The sequence below is a fragment of the Agrilus planipennis genome, unplaced genomic scaffold, assembly GCF_000699045.2.
Source record: "Agrilus planipennis isolate EAB-ADULT unplaced genomic scaffold, Apla_2.0 scaffold127, whole genome shotgun sequence".
Lineage (NCBI taxonomy): Eukaryota > Metazoa > Arthropoda > Insecta > Coleoptera > Buprestidae > Agrilus > Agrilus planipennis.
The window spans coordinates 112,669-132,547 of record NW_020442450.1 but is presented as its reverse complement, the minus strand read 5'-3'; the positions used below and the strand labels follow the sequence as shown (position 1 = coordinate 132,547).

At 33.0% G+C, this 19,879-nt stretch overlaps 1 protein-coding gene and 1 long non-coding RNA gene across 3 annotated transcripts in view; one reads left to right on the top strand and one right to left on the bottom strand.

Annotated features, from left to right (window-relative positions):
- Positions 1-766, bottom strand: part of LOC112906422 — a 78,698-nt gene extending 77,932 nt beyond the window's left edge. For both annotated transcript variants that reach the window (XR_003232335.1, XR_003232336.1), the window contains exon 1: positions 485-766. This is a non-coding gene — a long non-coding RNA (uncharacterized LOC112906422). The remainder of the gene's footprint in view (positions 1-484) is intronic.
- A 10,368-nt stretch (positions 767-11,134) lies between these two features.
- LOC108736480 lies at positions 11,135-18,862 on the top strand. Its single transcript, XM_018468926.1, has 3 exons — positions 11,135-11,465; positions 16,666-16,899; positions 18,315-18,862. Exons 1-3 carry the CDS (start codon positions 11,403-11,405, stop codon positions 18,558-18,560), a joined length of 543 nt encoding a protein of 180 aa, XP_018324428.1. The 5' UTR covers positions 11,135-11,402; the 3' UTR covers positions 18,561-18,862.
- The last annotated feature ends 1,017 nt before the right edge of the window (positions 18,863-19,879 follow it).

Genomic DNA, 19,879 nt, shown 5'->3' with positions numbered 1-19,879 from the left:
AAAAAATATTTAGTTTCAATCTCTATTAATAATGAGCGTAAAACTTTTTAATATGTTTAAATAATAATTAAAACTTTAAAATTGCATTTATTTCAGACAATTATAAATATTATCATTATATTATCAAGTAAAAACGAGATTTTCAGCTAATTTTTCATTTTTTCCTCGATAACCATTTAGTGAATTTGAATAACCTTACGCTAAAGTGATTCTCCAGAGTTCAAGTTACTTATTATAAAAGTTTGAAATTTCTGGTAGCTTTTTTTCTGTTAATAATATGTTCGGTCAACGAATCTCCATAAACTGCAAAATTACAATTTTTTAAAATTTCAATAACTTTTTAACGGTTTAGTGAATCGATTTGTGATTTTTACAGGAGGTTTAGAATTGAGTGAGGAACGCTCTTCCAAATTTTTATTTGTCTCGTAGTATTTTGACATACCTCCCAAACATCCTTGAATTTACAATAGAATATTTCACTCACCAGTTCCACAATCAGAGTAAACGCTGCAGTCGTTATTTGAAGGTTGGCTAAATTATTATTGCTCACTTTTACACTTCTAAATGTCTCTGTTTTTGTAACTCATCTTTCCTTTTCAGTCACTGAATGATATTAAATGCATTAATTTAACTACCTCTTTAAGAAATTGTTTATATCTACCGAAAATGCAGTTCTTTTGGCCTAAACTAATACCGAATTATTTCTGCTCCACGGTTCACATGTCAACACGCAGATGAATATTTTATGAGACATACGGAAAAAAAACTGATAAACATGTTTTTACACATGAAGGACTGAAGGAGCCCTCTTCTGTGAGAATGTTACAATTAACTTAAGAATGGCTTCAATACTGCGCAATAGAAACGATTGATATAATTGCTCACTTGCTTTGTGGTAAACATGTAATAAAACGTATCTGTTCAATTTAGTTACTTAGTAATAAAGACGGAAACCTTTCAGCCGCTGATTTAGGGATACATTTGTTGAGTTTAATTTACGCGCTGATTTATGCATTTTATATTTTGTTATTTTCGTAAAATTATCCACTATTTTTATAAATAAAAAGCAGTTATAAACGTAAAAAGGAAATAAATATCTTCTTCACAACTGGTTCTTAATTTTAAAAAATTTACAAAAGTTTGCTTCGTGTGTGTTGAAGACAATTAGATTATCTTTTAAATATATGAATTTTACAAATGAAATTACAGTTTTGTAAACTTATTATGTAGTACTGACGATTTTTCTGGCAAAACAAGAATTATATCAAGTAGATAAATTCTAACGAACCCTTATTCTTTAAAAAAGTTCAAAAATGTGGATTTTAGAATCAATTGAATCTAATAATCTATTGTGGAGGCATCAATATTCGATACTTGTTACCGTGACTTTATTTATCTTCTACCAACATTTATTAATTTATTTTTCTCTGGACCACAAGGATAGCACTTATTATAGTTACATTGTCTTCTCTTATTTTCAATATTCGAGTGAGTTAGACAAGAATGTAAGTACATTGTTACCCATTAATTTGAATATTATTAAAAACAGAATAGTTTTACTAAGGATAGACATTCAGGGATAATAGAAAAAAATGTTTATATTTGCGGATAATGCATAACAGTATTAGCATCTAGCAAGGAGTAGTTAGAGGTAACTTCAAATACAATGGAAACGGTATTGACACAAGCATATGAAATGAAAATTAATAAAAATAAAACAAAGATATTGGAATACAATGTATGTAAAACTATAATTTGATCAAATGCAAAAATGGAAGACGAAAAACTAGAAGAAATCGCTGATTTTCGATATTTAGGGAGCCAGATAACCTATACTGATAAAAGCGCTAGATGAGATATAAAACAAAGATTCACAAATTCTAAAAGATTATTAAATGCGTATTTTGTTGCCAACATTTCTTTTCCCCTAACAGTTCTTCCGCCCTTTTTTCCATCCTTCTCTGTACAATTCTAGTTAAGTTTTCGACGCATGGGAAGTTAAGCTAATTGTTCTAAATATCTCGCGCCTATCCGCGCCTTTCTTTTTAGGTATGATTACCATGTTCCGATTATAATCCTCTGGGACTTTCCCCAACTCGTAAATGTGACTAACCATATTAAACATCCCTAAGGATCTCTAACCTATTGTTCTGCATACCTGGTGCCTTATTATTCTTTAAGTTTTTAAATTCTACATCGAACTCTTCTCTCATTATGAGATAACTTAGCTCACCTATTTCCACACTATCCTCCTTCTCTAATATATCTCCTAACTCAGGGCCTGCGTAAAGGTTCTCTAAATATTCTTTCCACCTGTCTGCTTTTTCCTCATATTTTATTAAAATGACCCCCACCTCGTTTGTTTATATTATTACTACTGTACTCTACTTCTCTAAAATTTATTTTAATTATATTGTAAGCCTCATTGATTTCATCTACTTTAAACTTTTCTTCTACTTCTTTACACCTCATATCAATACACTGTTTTTTAGCTGCTCTACACTTCCCAATTATTTCCCACTTTATCGCCTTATGTCTTCTTTGCCCTTCTTCGTCTCTCCTGCTTTTGTATTTCTGCCTCTCTTCTATTTTACCTACAATCTCGCTCGTTATCCAGGGTTCCATACTTTCGTTTTGTTTAGGATCTAATACATCTGTAGCTGCTGACTTTAAGCACGTTTTAATGCAATTGCATTCTGTCTCTATGTTCCTGTCATTCGTTTCTCTCGCCTTCTTTAGTATTTCGCCTGTGCTTGTATGTATTACCTATCTCGCATTTTATTTCACTTTAGTTTTTTTTAGTCAAGACGTCTCCTACCTTCCCTCTTTTTTAGAATTTTCAATTTAAGATTGGTGTTCATAACTAAGTTATGATCGCTATCTATATCTGCTCCTGGATAATTCCTACAGCCCTTCACTTGATTCTCAAATATTTAAAAATTACAATTATGTAATCTAACTGATATCTCCCTAAATCATCTGACATCTTCTTTCTATGACGCCTCCTAACGTGATGGTTGAATGAAGTATTGGCGACAGTTAAGTTATGATTATTGCAAAATTCTATCAGCCTATCTCCCCTATCATTTCTATTGCCTAATCCAAAAGAACCTGCTATTGCACCCATTTTACCTTCACCTACTATGGTGTTGAATTCTCTTACAACTATTAGGTTTTCGTGCCCTTTAATTAAACTTAACACGTCTGCTATATCTGAATAAACCACTTCTACGTCTTCATTATTGTAAGACGATGTAGGCATGTAGACCTCCACTGTTACTGTTTTTACTGGTTTCGAGTTTAATTTAGCCTATCGCTTTTTTGCAAATAACTTTCTACACACTGCTCTCCTTCCCTACACATTACAATTCCTACCCCCGAATTACCTTCCACCGATCCTGTATTTATTATTCTAAAGTCTCCACTCCAGAAGATTCCAGCTTCTAGCCAACGGACTTCAGTAATGCCTACTATATCTAATTCTGGACTATTTATCTCAACATTCGTATTCTCTAATTTCCCTACTTGCCTCTTTGTTCTAACATTACGTGCTCTGACTATATGCTCGTGAAATATTGCACCTTCCCCTATTACACTTATTGATGACATCCCCGAGGTAGTCCCCGCCCGGATTTCCGAATGGGAGACTAGTTGGCGTCTGGAGTGCTTAATCCCAGAGGACGCTATCGTTTGAGTTCGTTTTGTTTTTCTTGAGATATCATAATGTGGTGGTTTCCCATTGCCTTCCACATCGCATTATTGTGCATCAGAGTCCCATACCGATCCTCGTGATCTATGCCACTCTGAGTATTGAAAGAGCTGCTGCCCTTTCAGGGTCTTGTCTTACTCCGGTTTCTCTTTAAGAATCCTCCCATTACGGTTGAACCTATGGTCCGGCTTCCTAAATCACCGAAACTCGCAAGCCGATCCACCCACTCAAGTGCTTCTTCAGGGTTCAAGTCCCGTCGGATCGGATAAATCGCTTATATAACAACATTTTAATATTTCACATGTTTTATCAATTTTTATGAATTTTGGAAAAAAATATGCAGTACCTACTTGCGGATTCTAATCGTATCTTATTGATAAAATCTCCATGATGGATCATCGTGACGTTAAAGTGTTCACTTGTAACACCACCGTGATCATGGGGAATGAAAAATCAGTTTTTCAGGGCTTAAGATACATATTAAACTCTCTCGTGAACAAGTACGAATTACATTATAATTTTGTAATTTGTATTTGAACGTACATTAAGCTATTCCAAAGCGTTCAAAATCATTTCAGAAATTTCAGAGTTTTGAACCTAATTACTTTTATTCAGTGTCGGTGGATGTAATTGGGGCTTCAAGGACCAAATCACTTTGAGTAAGGGCTTTGGGCTTGATGGTTTTGCCCAACTCTGTCTAAAGTAACTACAACAATGCTTCTTTTGTTGTATTTCTTCTTTATTCTCGATGCACTTTTGTTTTCAGTATGCATAACATTGTGTCATTATTTATAAAGGCAATATTTACTGATTACAGAACTACTCATCAGTAGTGGCGAACAAAAAGCAATTTTAAATTAAAAGTCCCGTGTGATGATTTAAGAATAGGCACTTGAGTATTGCGATGGTGTTTAATCGATAAATAGAGTAGATGTTCTTCATAAAATCTGATTCGACTTTGACACGATCATTCCAGTAACCCTGCTGGATGATAAAATATTCTAAATATTACAAGATAAATCAAATATAATGAATTCACTGGTGTCATAGAATACCTAATTTAAGATAAAAGAAATTGCTCAATCGTAATGCAGAAAATGTAGAATTCAAGGTTTACGTTCCAATATATTACTTGTAAGTATTTCATAAGTTTTATTATGCTACCACCTGCGAAATTTTCAAATATCTGTTCTTAGCAATACAGGAAGAAGAATGAAGAAACTACAATGACAATTGTCCTACACTTGTGGCCTTATATTATGCATGTACAAAGATAAATCTACTCTGTTCAAATGCAGTAGTGATTGTTAATTGTAGGTAAATTAAAAATTGTTTCGAGTCAATAAAAAAAGTAAAATCATTGTCTTATATATAAATAATATATATAATATGCAGATGACAATAATGGACATATTACGATATTCCTTTTTAATATTAAGTTTTTAAGGTTTTCATACGCGTAGACGACAACAATGGTCCTATTACGATATTCCTACTTAACATAAAATTATTAATGTTTTCATGCTCGTAGACGACAACAATGCTCTTATTACGATATTCCTGTTTGATATCTAGTTATTATTGTTTTCATTACGATATTTAATATTAAGTTGTTAAAGTTTTCATACACGTAGACGGCATCAATGGTTTTATTACGATATTTGTGCTTAACATGAAGTTATTAAAGTTTTCATACATGTAGACGATATTCCTCCTTAACATAAAATTAATAATGTTTTCATGCTCGTAGACGACATCAATGGTTTTATTACGATATCCTGTTTGATATCTAGTTATTATTTTTTTCATGCACGTAGACGACAACAATGGTCTCATTACGATATTTAATATTAAGTTGTTAAGGTTTTCGTACACGTAGACGGCATCAATGGTCTGATTATGATATTCGTACTTAATATGAAGTTATTAAAGTTTTCATACATGTAGACGATAACAATAGTCCTATTACGATATTCCTACTTAACATAAAATTATTAATGTTTTCATGCTCGTAGACGACAACAATGGTCTTATTACGATGTTTAATATTAGTTGTTAAAGTTTTCATACTCGTAGACGACATCAATAGTCTTATTACGATATTCCTGCTTAACATCAAGTTATTAAAGTTTTCATACATGTAGACGACAACAATAGTCTTCTTACGGATATTCCTCCTTAACATTAAGTTATTAATGTTTTCATGCTCGTAGACGACAACAATGGTTTTATTACGATATGTAATGTCAAGTTATTAAAGTTTTCACACACGTAGACGACAACAATAGACTTATGATGATATTCTTATTTAATACCAAGTTATTACAGTTTTCATACAAGTACAGTAGTCTTGTTAACGACCGCAAATATGCGTGTTATCTTACTAGAAAAAAAGGGGTTAAGCGAAACGGTTGGGGCGAAAGTTGTGCCCCGGTGAGAGAAGACTCGCAAATCAGCTAGTTACAACTAAATAAAAGTCTTTTCGCCGTAGTTTACTTTATAAGGATCCTTAAGGTATCTGTCGACGACATTCAGATAGACAACTCCAACCAAGAGAAGAGGACTGTACCATAATGACAAAGGAAACAGATGGTAAAAACATTTTGGATAAGGACAAATAATGAGTAAATGTGTAATTGTTTAGCTAAGAAATGCACAATACTGATAGTACATTTCCCCCTCTCTTTCTGTATTCGGTCATTTTGAATAAATCTTTATTTTTTGACTCCATGTGTTGGTTTTCTGCTGAAATATAAGTGTCGATTTATTCAAAACCAAAAGTCGGCCTAATTCCACGACGCTTGATGTTTATGATTACCGGAAAAGCTGGACGTCGCAAAAACCGATTGTTACAAAAATAAAGTCAACATGTAAGAATTTTCCGGACATTTTTGGATAACTGCCCTTTCTTGTTTTATTCCCATATTTAAAAAGGACGTGATTGTAATTGCAACAAGTGGTCACCATGTGGAAGTTGTACTTTTACGTAATCCGTGACTTGTAGGTATGTACGTTTAGTTATCTAAAGAAGGTACTACACATGCTATAGAATAGATGCTCGTCTGAGTATTCCTGTAGGTATATCGTACATGTACGTACATGCATACATACATAAAACATTTGAATAATACTTGCACCTCATTCGCTTCACGAGTCAATGAACAGTCTCCGACGACGATGGAATTTTGATGAGGCATGAGCAACCATTTGAGTTCTTGACATTGCCGATCCGACGGTCGTTTTTAACTGCGTTGCAATTATATTTTACGTATAACGACTTCACTGTTGTAGGTAGGGGTCGTAAATAACAATTTTAAATGATAGGCAAGACGACGTGGCATCAGCTAGTCGGGAACTATTTAAAATAAGATTTGTTTTCTATTTCTTGTTTTCATCGTCCAGACATGTACATACATATTCTTATTCACAACCACAGACACTTTCTGCAAAGGGAATCGACGTTTCTTTTTTCCCCTATAACAAATTTATGGTAAATTAAACGTACCCATTTTAATTTTAATTTTAGGTTTACTTTTTGATTTGTTTTGACTTTTTTTTAGCCTTTTAAATACCTCCAAAACTTTAGTGAGTCTCTGATTTGGAAGAAAAAGGTTCTCATAACATTGTTACCAAAAAATTTAACACGAATTGAAGAATTCTAAACTTGTTCTTGAAAACTACAAATTCTATTGCACTTTATATTTGCTTAACATTCAGTGCCGTAGATTAATGAAGGGGGGGGGGCGGGTTAGGATAAAAAATGCTGCAAACCACAATTATACATGCTACACATGTACAATTAGGATTAATGGAAGAAAGGCGGAAATAAAAAAACAGGACAGACGAAGAAGGATAAAAAAGATATAAGGCTATAAAGTGGGAGATCATTAGGAAGTGTAGGGCAGCTAAGGAACAGTGGATTGTTAGGATGTGTAAAGAAATAGTCGAAATGTTTGAACCGATGAGGCGAATAATATAATTAAAAGGAATTTTAGAGATATAGGGTATAGTAGTAATAATATAAGAAACGAGGCAGAGGTCATTTTGATAGAAAATGAGGAAAAGGTAGATAGGTGAAAAGAATATTTAGAGAACCTATACGCAGGTCCTGAGTTAGGAGATATATTAGAGAAGGAAGATAATGTGGAGATAGATAAGCTAGGTTATCCCATAATGAGAGAATCGATGTAACATTAAAAAACTTAAAGAATAATAAGGCGCCAGGTCCAGATGGTATACAGGGAAAAAATCCAAAACATGCAGGACAATAGGTTAGAGATCGTATGTTTAAACTAGTTAGTCACATTTACGAGACGGGGATAGTTCCAGAGGATTATAAAAGGAACGTGGTAGTAGGGATGTAGGGATAAGTTACAAAGACAGAAGAGTGATACTTAGTTTATACAAAGAGCAACAGGTAGGTATAGAGGTGGGGCTGCAACCTAGAGAAGTAAATATTAGGAAGGGAGTTCGACAGGGATGCAGACTGTCACCACTTTTGTTTTTTTTTTTCATCATGACGTAGGCGTCAAGTCGTAAGCTAAAAAGTAATATAAAATTAAATAATTAATAATAATGGGTATATATATAGATTGTTTTTATTTAGTTTAAAAAATTTGCAATCTATTGCTCACTGCGTTGCACTACTGAGCTGTCAACACGTAGTTGACAACAAAATAATTTGATAAATCTTCCTGGTTGAAGTGAGCTACTCGAATTCCCTAGCCAAACTCCTTTGCTTATCCACTGCTGGCAACTACTTTTTTAATACCGTTAATAGCAAACAAATTTGGATTAAATTTGAAACGAAAAATTATGTCGGCTGCTCGCAGAGTGTATTAACTTAAGAATGCATTGATGTTTTTATTCTTAATTGGAAGACGACACAAACATCTGCGTTTAAAATGTTTGTTGCCACTTTTCACGGAATACTAGCAACAAACAACTTTTTCATTTTAAAGTGCAGAGATTTATATCTCCTAATTTTTAATTTTTGAGTAATTTTAAACATTTTCTTGTATTGCTGCATCGGCTTTTCGCCTTGATAAGTATGGCTTCGTAAAAATGATTAATTTTATGATATTGCTCGACAGTATTGGACAATTTTTCTATATGAATTCGCATTAAGTAATGTATATAACGTGCGCGATAATTAATTTTTTTCAATGTAGTCTCTTTTGCTATTGTATGTTTTCATTAACTTGAAAAATGCATAAGTATATCTCTGATAAATAATTGTCGAGAGGAATTATGGCCGAAACAGTTAGGAATATTGAATAATTGGTAATCCAATGTTTCTTATCTTAGTAAAAAAAGTACATAAAACAGCCAATATTTGGGTTTATTTTAGAAGTATTTTGCAGAGTTAGTCGCCGGTACGGTACCGGTGAATAGTCTCATCCAAAAATACATTATTTGAACCAGCACATATCCAAAAATGAACTACCGAAAGTAGGAGAAAAAAAAACTCCTATTGAATGTATTCACTAGACAGCAGATTAATCAAATCTACTTGATCAGCTCTGTCTTTCTATAAACGGTAAATGGGAAGGAGAGAGATGCCCATTTATACATTCGATTTACTACTTTGATAGACCTAGAGAAATTTCTTAGGCCTAGAGAATACATTATTTGAACCAGCACATATCCAAAAATGAACTACCGAAAGTAGGAGAAAAAAAAACTCCTATTGAATGTATTCACTAGACAGCAGATTAATCAAATCTACTTGATCAGCTCTGTCTTTCTATAAACGGTAAATGGGAAGGAGAGAGATGCCCATTTACGAGGGTGGATTGATAAGTTTCCGGCCTAACCAAGAGATGACGCCACTAGGCCTACCTTGAGGTGACATTCTATAGTACCATCCTTGGATAGCTTGTAGCTATAGTTTCAGCCCGATCTCCTTGCTAGTGTAGGTTTGACAGCACGCTGAACAAGACGCCTCTGTGGTTTTCGTAAAAATGGAAAAGCAGGAAAATCGTGCTGTNTATTGTTTGAAAGTTACTTGAACTTTGAAAAATTTTTTTAAATACTTGTTAACAACGAAAGGAGAAAAGTTCTCCAATAATTCTGCTTAAAAGTTTTTCCAGGTTTAACAGGGGAATAAAGTAAACCAAGCGGCAATGCCTATAGAGGTTTAGACCATTGCTTAGCTTCCGGATGATTCCTAGTCCGTCTGCCTTGGTCCATGTTTTCCTGTAGTTTCCTTGGATCACTTAGGCAAATGCTGGGGCAGTAATATTCCACAGATAATCTTTCATTCTCTTCTATCTTCATTTTGTCCGTCTTATCTTTCTCACCCGAACCACTACCCACCCATTCCCACGATTTCTGAAAGGAGGCTGAAGAAGGTCTTCCGTCTTACTTTCCGGCATAGGACGGAGGGACTACCCGCCCACCAGCATTCCTGACTGATGGGAATGAAATACCCAAAAGTTTTTTAAGTCTTTATATATAAAAGAAAGTCGTGTTAGTTATACTACTTATAACTCAAGAATGGCTGAATCGATTTAGCTGAAAATTGGCGAGGAGATAGTTTACAACCAGGGGGTGGATATATGATACTTTTTATCCCGTTTCCGTGGGGTAGAGGAGTGGTGAAGAGAAGTTGCAATGTTTAAATGGAACATATATTACTTGTGGTTAGATTTACTTGAAACTTGGTCTTAATGGTCTCTCATATTTTAAAAAATTCAACCTCCCAAGGGGCGGGGAATTAAAAAGGTGTTGCAATTTTTGTTTGGGACATACTTTATTTGTGCTTGAATTTACTTGAAACTTGGTATATATGTTGTTTGATATTATTAATCAAAAGAAAAGAGGTTGCAACGTTTCCATGGGGTATATTTTATTTGCATTCAGATTTACTGGAAGGTTGCTCATTGTTCAAATTAAGCAAGTACGTGTTTCGGCAATTTTTAAAAATCAACCCTTAAGGATGAAATGTTGTCGCTAGGTTTGTATTTGAAGTCTAAGATGAACTGTCTTTAACTGAAAAGACAATTTTATTGAGAAATATTAGAAACACACCTAACTACATAACTATCTCTTGCTTTTTCAGTTGAAGATTTTAAAATGTCGACACTGATCTAAATTCTAATAAGGGGTTTTCGTAAACATTTGTATCGTTAGTTAATTGGCTTATAAATTTAAATCTAAGATGGCGTCATTACACAAAATTAAAACGTTGTAAGGGTGAATTGGGAGTCAAAAGGTTTTATAGAGAAAAAATATTAATTTCTAAGAGCGAAGTAAGGTTTATTGGTGATTTTACCTATAAAAATGAATCAAAACTATAGAGGGTAACCAGTTATCGGAGGAAAATATACAACTTTGCGGAATTAATACAAATTAATTACTTGTATATTATATAAAAATTATATTATATAGTTACACTTACAGAGTAATAATTATTTGGCCAGCTGTAAACCAGAAATAGCAAGTAACGTTAATTCGGCCCATTGTACAAAGTGCAATAATACAATACGTACGTACTATCAATGAATCTTGGTAGCTTCCGTCACAATTTCAGGATGTCAGACCATTTTCCTTTGAATCGTCCGTCTTTGTCCAACACCGACCATTTGCCGGTATATATAAGTCAACGAGCCATTGGGTCACATAATCTTGTCGATTTTTCGAAAGCAATCACGCGGACAAGAAGAAAAGGGTTTTAGCTGGAACCGCTAAAATGCAGGCTATCAAATTTTTCCCTCTTTTGTTTTGTGTTGTTTGTGCAGCTCCAAGCGTCAGGGTAAGTAATATTTTCCTTTTAAACGATCGTGAACTATTGGGGTTCTGAAAGAATTTCACAAAAAAAAATATAGTCATGTATCATGCTTAATACATCATGATTTAATAAAATCGATGTTTAAGTGGCTTTAAATATAGGAAATTATTCTTTTATTGAAGACACGTTCATATTTTTTTTTTATCTATTGCAAAAATCATTGTTTTGTAAAATAATTTAAAAAAGGAGTGTGCGCTGAAATTCAAAATTCCTCAATATTCTTGCCAATTCCCGTTGGAAAAAACTGATATGTTTTTATACCTTTTCTCTAAAATTGTTTAACTCTCATATTAAATTTTTTGTAAAATCAATAGGTATCTTAAAGTTAATTAAGTGGAATTTTATGGACTTAATTATATCTTTGAAGTTTAAAGCAGTCTTATTTGTTGTGTAGTTTATTTTAAAATAGTTTTTATTCTGCGTGTTCTAGGAGAGTCGAAGAAGTTTTTTAGTGTAAGGACAAAAATTAGGAATCTTTGAAGATGTTTACCTTTTTTATTGTATAGTCATTAGGTCCTACTATTAATATTTAATGAATTACGGAATATTTAGCTATTTAGGCCATTTTCTAATAATTATAATAATATCTATCATTCAAATCATACGTTAGAATGAAGTACATACTCATAAAAGAAAAGTATAATAATCTCTTAGCGCCTTTGGCAGTTCTAGCAAAGGGTGGTAAGTCTTTCCTGCTTGTCTCTGGATGCTCCTATAGGCTCATTAACCTAATTAGTAAACAAAAAGATTTTTTGTTGTACTGATTCATATCAACGTTTCATCTTTGCCCAAATGTCCTCCAGGGTTAATAGCTACAAAACATTTATCATTGGTGAAATTGTAACTAATTAAAATGGTTTGCTATTAAGATAGTTCGTAAAAGTATTTCAAACAGTTCACTTAAACTTCTGATAAAATGCTAACATTTTTTGTTCCTTTTGACCTATTGGTATATGACAAACATTTTCCATGGGATCTGTTATTAAATTTTTATTGGAATACCACAAAACATTTAAGTTAGCAGCTTATCGATGTATACCCGTAGGAAAAATTTCCATTCTATTTCCATTAAAAAAATGCAATTTAGTTAACTGATAATAATTAATGGTAATAAATGGAGAATTGCCAATGGGACGAATGGAATTTCCACTACAAAATGGAAAAATGGAAATACCACTAGAATTCTAGTGGAAATCCAATTCCCAAACTCAAAGAGATATCCATTGCTGAACGCAATGGAATTTCCATTGCGTTCCATTGGAACTTCCATTCCGTTCCACGTAGGAAAAATTTCCATTCTTTTCCATTAAAAAAAGGCCATTTAATTACCACTGATAATAATTAATGTTAATAAATGGAGAATTGCCAATGGGATGAATGGAATTTCCGCTAGAATTCTAGTGGAAATCCCATTCCCGAACTCAATGGGATTTCCATTCCTGAGCCCAATGGAAATCCTAGTGTCAATTCTTTATTTTTTACCTTTAATTATTGTTAGTGGTAATTAAATGACATTCGTTTTAATCAAGATGAAATATGAGGTTTTTCGACGAAAAAAAAAAATAAATTACATGACGATTATTATTCCAAATAATGTCTTGTTTATTATTTTTACAACTTGCTTTGACAATCACATTAACTTCAGCACGTTTTTCTCCATTTTTTTTTATAAGTTTTAATCATCTCAAACCAGATGTTCTCCATTTTTAAGCACCCAATTGTTTTTCCATTTATATTGAATGGTTTTAAATAGAATTTATAAATTTTGCATTGGTTCCCACTGAAAATGAATGGAAATCTTTCCTGTGTAAATATTAATGGAATTATTATACATGTAAATAATTATTTTTCTCTTTATGCCAAATGGGTCTGAATGGAATTTACAAATTTTCCATTGATTCCTATTGAAGTTCAATGGAAACTTTTCTTACGGGTATATACGTCAGCAGATGCTCTTAAAGTAGTTCGTAAAAGCAATGTACAGAAGTCTCCTTTGGGGTTGTGCACTTCCTAAGGATTAAGTTGTGGTCTGGGAAGGCGCACTATAAACATTACCCTAATAAATGGCAATACATTACCCAAAAATTAAAAAGAAACAGCTAAAATCTTTTCGTGTTTCATATACATTAGCTATAAACACCGGTTAGCGGACAATTCCTCCAAGTTATACTCTAGTGCAAAGACAGTGGCTAGGACGGAAAAATTCTATTAGTGGAAATGATTGGGTGAATTGGGGAAAAATAAATAATACTAAAGAAATGAAGACAAAAGGAAAGTGAAATCTGTGGAATATTGCCGTTTCTGCATTTGCCTAAATGATCCAAACCAACCACAGCAAAAATTTAACCAAGGCAGACAGACCTGGAATCGAACATGCATCATCCCGAACGCTCAGTTATGACACGGAATCTTAATCTGAGTCATCTTACACCGTCTGTGAAGGCCTACGAAAAGTTATTACCATAATTAAATTCTAAATTTGGGAACCATGATGATCATGAACAGTCTAACTAAAAAGACAATTTTATTGAGCGATATTAAAAATATACCTAACTTTTCGTATAATACATAATTATCTCTTGTTTTCTCAGTTGAAACTTTTTGTCGATACTGATCTAAATTCTAATAAGGGGTTTTCGTAAACATTTCTATCGTTAGTTAATTGGCTTATAAATTTAAAGCTTTTTGGACTTTTGCTTGAATTTGTAAAAAAACTTTAGATAGAGGTAAAAATCTTCTGAGTATATAGCTACCCACAAAATGTTTCCTTTTTCTCAAACATTACGTGTCAAAAGTAATCGAAACTGTCTGCATTCCAACCACGTTCTATTATTAAATAACAAGCAGTTCAAATATAGACATACCGTTAATTTGATGCAGCTTAAGTTTTAAAATTGGAATTGTATCAGAAACGTGCCGCTTACAAATCGGAAAAAACCGTGCACCTTCTACATACTAATGAATAAAACAAATTAATTCAGTAACTCCGTTAAAATAATGTTTAAAACTCGTGTGAAACACACTACACTGACCGAAGGAACCAAAGGTCGTATTGTCAAATTGTCTAAGCGAGTGTACTGTTTCTTTTTCAAACAATTATTTCCAGTTCTTATTTTTAAGAGTTCTTTGACAAATGAAAAAATTAATTGTTCTCATTTTTCTGAAATATTAATGATGCAAAAGAGGAAATTAGTCAAAAATAATTTAGAAATGTATTATTTTAGATAGTGTATTAGCGTTTTTAAACATATTTATGTCCTTGTGTTTACAGCGTATTTAAATTTTGTAGAATTAATGGATTCTGCAGAAGGTGATTGATTATAATATAATATAAAAGAAAATATAGTTTGTTTTTACAGTACAATTAGAGGAGTTCTAATAATTGTTACAATTTTTAATCGTTTTCAAAGAGTGCATACAAAAAGAACTCAAGTTCTCGAAAAGTAATTTTAATGTGAAAATTCATTTTCAATTTTTTTATCCACCACAAACTATGGTGGTATACAGGTTAATGAGGGAAATTTTTTTTTTGATGTTTCATCTCTCGTAGCTTAGTGATCAGAGCAGTGATGCGTAAAGCCGAAGTTCCCGGGTTCGATTCACGGCGAGGGTGTGACAACAGCAACAAAATTATTTTTCTTCATTATCCTGAGGTAGAATGTAGTCGATAAAAAAATCGAAAATGAATTTTCACATCAATATTTCATATTAACCACAATTAAATTTAAAAAATGTCAGTTTTTCGAGAAGTGTTATTTGTGAAAAGAACCATTGTTTGTAATCTTGGAAAACTATACAAAAATCGAAGCAATTGTTAAAGTTTCTATAATTCTAATTATATTTTGTAAAAGCAAATTGTATTTTTTCTTTTTTTAATGTAGATATAATTGAACATTTAGGAAAATTATAGGAGTTAATAATTATAAGAGTGTTTTATAAAGAAACAAATTTTCTATAGAACACTCTTTTAGCTTTGATCTTTTTTTAATAGATGGATTTTAATTTTACATAAACTCTTATTAAAGAAATTTATTTAGCGGTAGCAGAACCGAGAAACATTACCTAATGAGTATAGTACTATGTTTATTAAATGGAAAAAGGATCTCTCCATTGCTTCAATCATGTAATACAAATTGTTTTCCCTAAAGAACAAAAAACAAAAACTATTTTCATATTTACCCCTTATAATGGTAGTAGTTCATATATTTACTTGTCAAACTGAATCTATTCTAAATGTTCAAAATCGTGCTAGTTTCGGTAAATTCATCATCACAGGGTCTTCAGTACAAGATTAATTGGAACAAACAGATCTCCATTGTTTTCTGTACCGAGCCAATCTTCGCATTTCCGCCGCAAAGATACACTTTTCACCAATGCTTTTCGAATGTCCAAATTAACCGTTTTCGAGCATAGAAGTGATTACTATCCTTTTTCTTATATCTCTACCACTCTTTCTATCCTGAGTTGTCTGGGTTCCTATACAGGGTGACCCAAAAAGTACGTAATATGCTCATTGCGGACAAATTGAACTAATTTGACTATTTTAGTGCAAGATCGTCTTTAGCGACTAAATCTGATTAAACATATAGTGTTCGAAAATAAAAAAAATATCGTTTCATTTAAATGAGAGTTCTGTGAAATATGCGTCCAACCGAAAAAAATTATATTAGGAAAAACCTTGGTCAGAATGATAAAATATGGGGTAATGCAAAAAAAATGCGGCGATATTCAAATGTTTTTATTTTTTATTGACTGCGGGAATTTTCCGTTGAAATTTTTTTATAATTAAATGCAGCTTAAGTAGGGAATACTGATACCGTCCTGATTTGGGTCTAAAAAGTTTCCTAGGTTGGAGTCACCTTTAGACCCAAACCAGGACAGCATCAGTTCGCCAACAGGTCACAACAGCCTTTACCAATTTATATAGGGTACATTTTTCTTCATAACTATGTGGTTTTGAATTTGCATTTCCTTGTACATGCATCTGTCCAATTGCGAGCCTTTTGAGTCACTTGAACCGAATCAAAACACGTGTAACTCATGACATTACACAGCTTTTATTTTAATTTATTTTCTTACCACACAGCTTTTATTTTGATTAATTTTCTTATCATACCCTACGTATTATGTACCAATTCAAATTTTGATGATTTCTTTATTTTAGATATATCCTGAACAGTCTCCTCCGCAGTTGATGACATTACCAAGCAATGCAACGATAATAAGAACTGATATAACAGATTCCTTCAGCTGTGAAGGACGAGAGTACGGATATTATGCAGACGTGGATAATGATTGTCAAATTTTTCACGTGTGCTTACCAGTTAACTACGGCGATGGACGATCGCAGATGTTTCGGTGGAGTTTCATTTGTCCAGAAGAAACTGTTTTCAGTCAGGTAACATAAAAAATAATGCGGTTAAAAATCAATCGGATTTTGCGCAATTAATGTTCCATACCAGTGAGCATTGACACTGAACATATTGAGAGATTCTTAGGAAATATAAAACATTACAGCATTTCCTACTTTTTTTATCAATGTTAATACACTTGCCAAATTTATTTCTAATTTTTCTCGTAAATTATTTCGCACTTGTTAGTTTCTTTTTTTACACAATTCTAACCAAATTATTTTACGAATCATACGATTACATTCTATAAATCACTTACTTACTATCGCTCCCAAAGAAGCCTTTATTTTTGGGCTTTGAGTTTTGCAAAAATACAAACAAAAACTCCTATTTCTTGTGTTGTATAGATTTGCAAAGAGAAAATAATTTTTTTATTACTATTAATTAGGTAGAAGCAATAGTGATTTTATTGTCATGTTTAATGAACCCAAAGAAATCAACTGCTTCACTGAATGTTTCTTTACGTATAAATAATTTACTGCTAATTGGATAAATTACACGAAAAGATCTACGTAACACTTTTTATATAATTAAGCAGTTTGTGCTAATGAACTAACATTCAAGTGGCTATTAAATGGAAAACAAAATTAATCTTTATAGATAACAGACTATGATGTTCCTGATTTTCTAAAATTGCCTACATTATTATATAAATACTGTTATAAGTCTTACAATTTAAAAAAAAATGAGAATTTTCTTCATCATCATAAGGTTGTTAGTCCTAAGACTGGTTGAACACGTACTTCCACTCTTTCCTATTCTGAACTCATCTTCACATTTCTCCAAAACTAGAACAACCCACATCCTTAACTATTTTCGAACAGTAATCTAATCTATGTCTACCTCTACCTCTCCTAACTCCTGTTTCTGCCGCTAATATGTCTCTGACTAGACCTTCATGCCTGAGAAGTTGTCCTACCAATCTATTTCGCCTATCTCTTATTGACTTCCATAGAGTCCTCTGTTCTCCTACTCTTCGTAATACCTCTTCATTTCTAACCTTTTCTACTCACGGTATCCTCATCATTCGCCTGTAACACCACATTTCGAACGCTTCTAACCTATTCTTTTCCGTTGCGCCCACTGTCCATGTTTCGTATCCGTACAACGCCGCGCTCCAAACATACACCTTTAACAACCTTTTTTGAAGCATTTAAACGAAGAACATCAAAGCATATGACTATATCTAAATGCATCGATAAGGAAAGGAACATGATATGGTTACTCAATAAATTTCGCAGTAATTTTAACTATTGTATAGTGCAAATAATTGCAATATCAGATTAAAATGTTTTCCAAAATGGATTGCATTGTATAACATTTTCTCACTTCCATTTTTAGAATTATCTTAAGAGCCCTGTTGGCTATTACCAAATTAAGAAATCTTCCTGCTTCTTTTCAGGAAATTTTCACATGTATTAGCAGAGACGATATGGTCATTGACTGTATGGAATCCCCCAAGTTTTACATTCTCAATAGAAACATTGGCGTAGAGAAAGAACATACCAGAGAAGAGGACAGTTCATCTCCGATGCCTCAAAATCATTCCAGTATTGACGACGTCCCCGCAGTGCCCGAAGTTCCACAATCGTTAGAGAAAAAAAACTTAAGAAAGGCATATGAGAACAAACGAAAAGTCATAGAGTAATAACGATATTATTTTGATAAAAAAAAGCTATTTAACCGTCAAGAAGCATTACTATTAACTAACTACTAATGGACAGACAGACTGTGAATTTCAATTGCCATCTCTAACTCAAGTATAGTGAAAAAGTAGAGTTTGCAGAACTAGTATATTATTTCTTTTTTTGTTTTCAAATGCCTCTCTTATGCATTGTCTCCTGATTGCGGAAGTGAATAATTGGGCGTAATACAAGTATGCCCTAGACAAAAATTTTCAGTCTCTCAGAGTCTTTTAGCGTCTCTCACAGTCTCTCAGTTATTGCCTAGTTATGGATCTCTCACAGTCTCTGTATGACAGACTCGAACGACAAAATTGTTAATTCAGAGATTCGAGTCTCTCACAGAGAGACTGAATGGATAAAACTGAAATATTTAGAGACTCGTGTCTCTCGTAGAAAGACTGGGATCTCTGAAATATGTTGAACTTTTAAACCATGTCTATCGAGACACCACTTATTGAGAGATTCGAGTCTCTTGTTCAGAGATTAGATACGAAATAACGATCTCTCTATAAGCGACTCGAGTCTCTCGTTCAGAGACGCTAAACAGTTTTTTTGACAGTCTCTCTCAGCGACACCAGAGAGACTCGATGAGAGACGGAGAGTCGAATCTCGCTATCAGAGACTCTGAGAGACTGAAAATTTTTATCTTGGGTGTGTATCTAGTCAAATCTTACTTTACTTTATGTAAGACAAGACTTTCAAAGGTGCTGGAATTTATGTTTTGTTTCTATTTTTTATTTATTTTTGGACACTGCTTCGCTTTATCGCTGGTAAAAATGCATTACACGATAGGAGAATTGCGTTACTGCGAAGGTTAATCAGGAGACAAAGTATTTATTTACCTATAAAATAATTCCATATATGTATCTCTTATCAGTTTCTTTTAGATATAAGTTTTTCAGTAATTGTGAACAAAACTAGATTCTGTTGTTTACATCAAACGTTATACACAACTTTTCGATTGCATTAAAGAGTGCGCTAAATTCAATGGTTAATTTTATTTTTTTCCTTTAACCAATAATAACTACTCTATAAACGAAACGTTACCATCATCATCATCATCATCATAAAGTCGTCAGTTCTAAGACTGGTTAGACACGCACCTCCACTTTTTCCTATCCTGAGCTAATCTTAGCTTCTCATTAAAACTAGAATATTGCACATACTTTGTGAACAGTAATCTCATCTAGGTCTACCTATCCTCTTTTTAACTTCTGTTTCTGTTTCTAATATGACTTGCCCTGCATGCTTGAATAGGTGTCCTACCAGCCTATCTCGCCTA

Excerpts from the sequence above, each read along its gene's own strand:
- LOC108736480 (XM_018468926.1), top strand. The coding sequence starts at position 11,403 with ATGCAGGCTATCAAATTTTTCCCTCTTTTGTTTTGTGTTGTTTGTGCA. Across the intron at positions 11,466-16,665 it reads GTGCAGCTCCAAGCGTCAGG|ATATATCCTGAACAGTCTCC; the intron begins GTAAGTAATATT and ends TCTTTATTTTAG. Across the intron at positions 16,900-18,314 it reads AAGAAACTGTTTTCAGTCAG|GAAATTTTCACATGTATTAG; the intron begins GTAACATAAAAA and ends GCTTCTTTTCAG.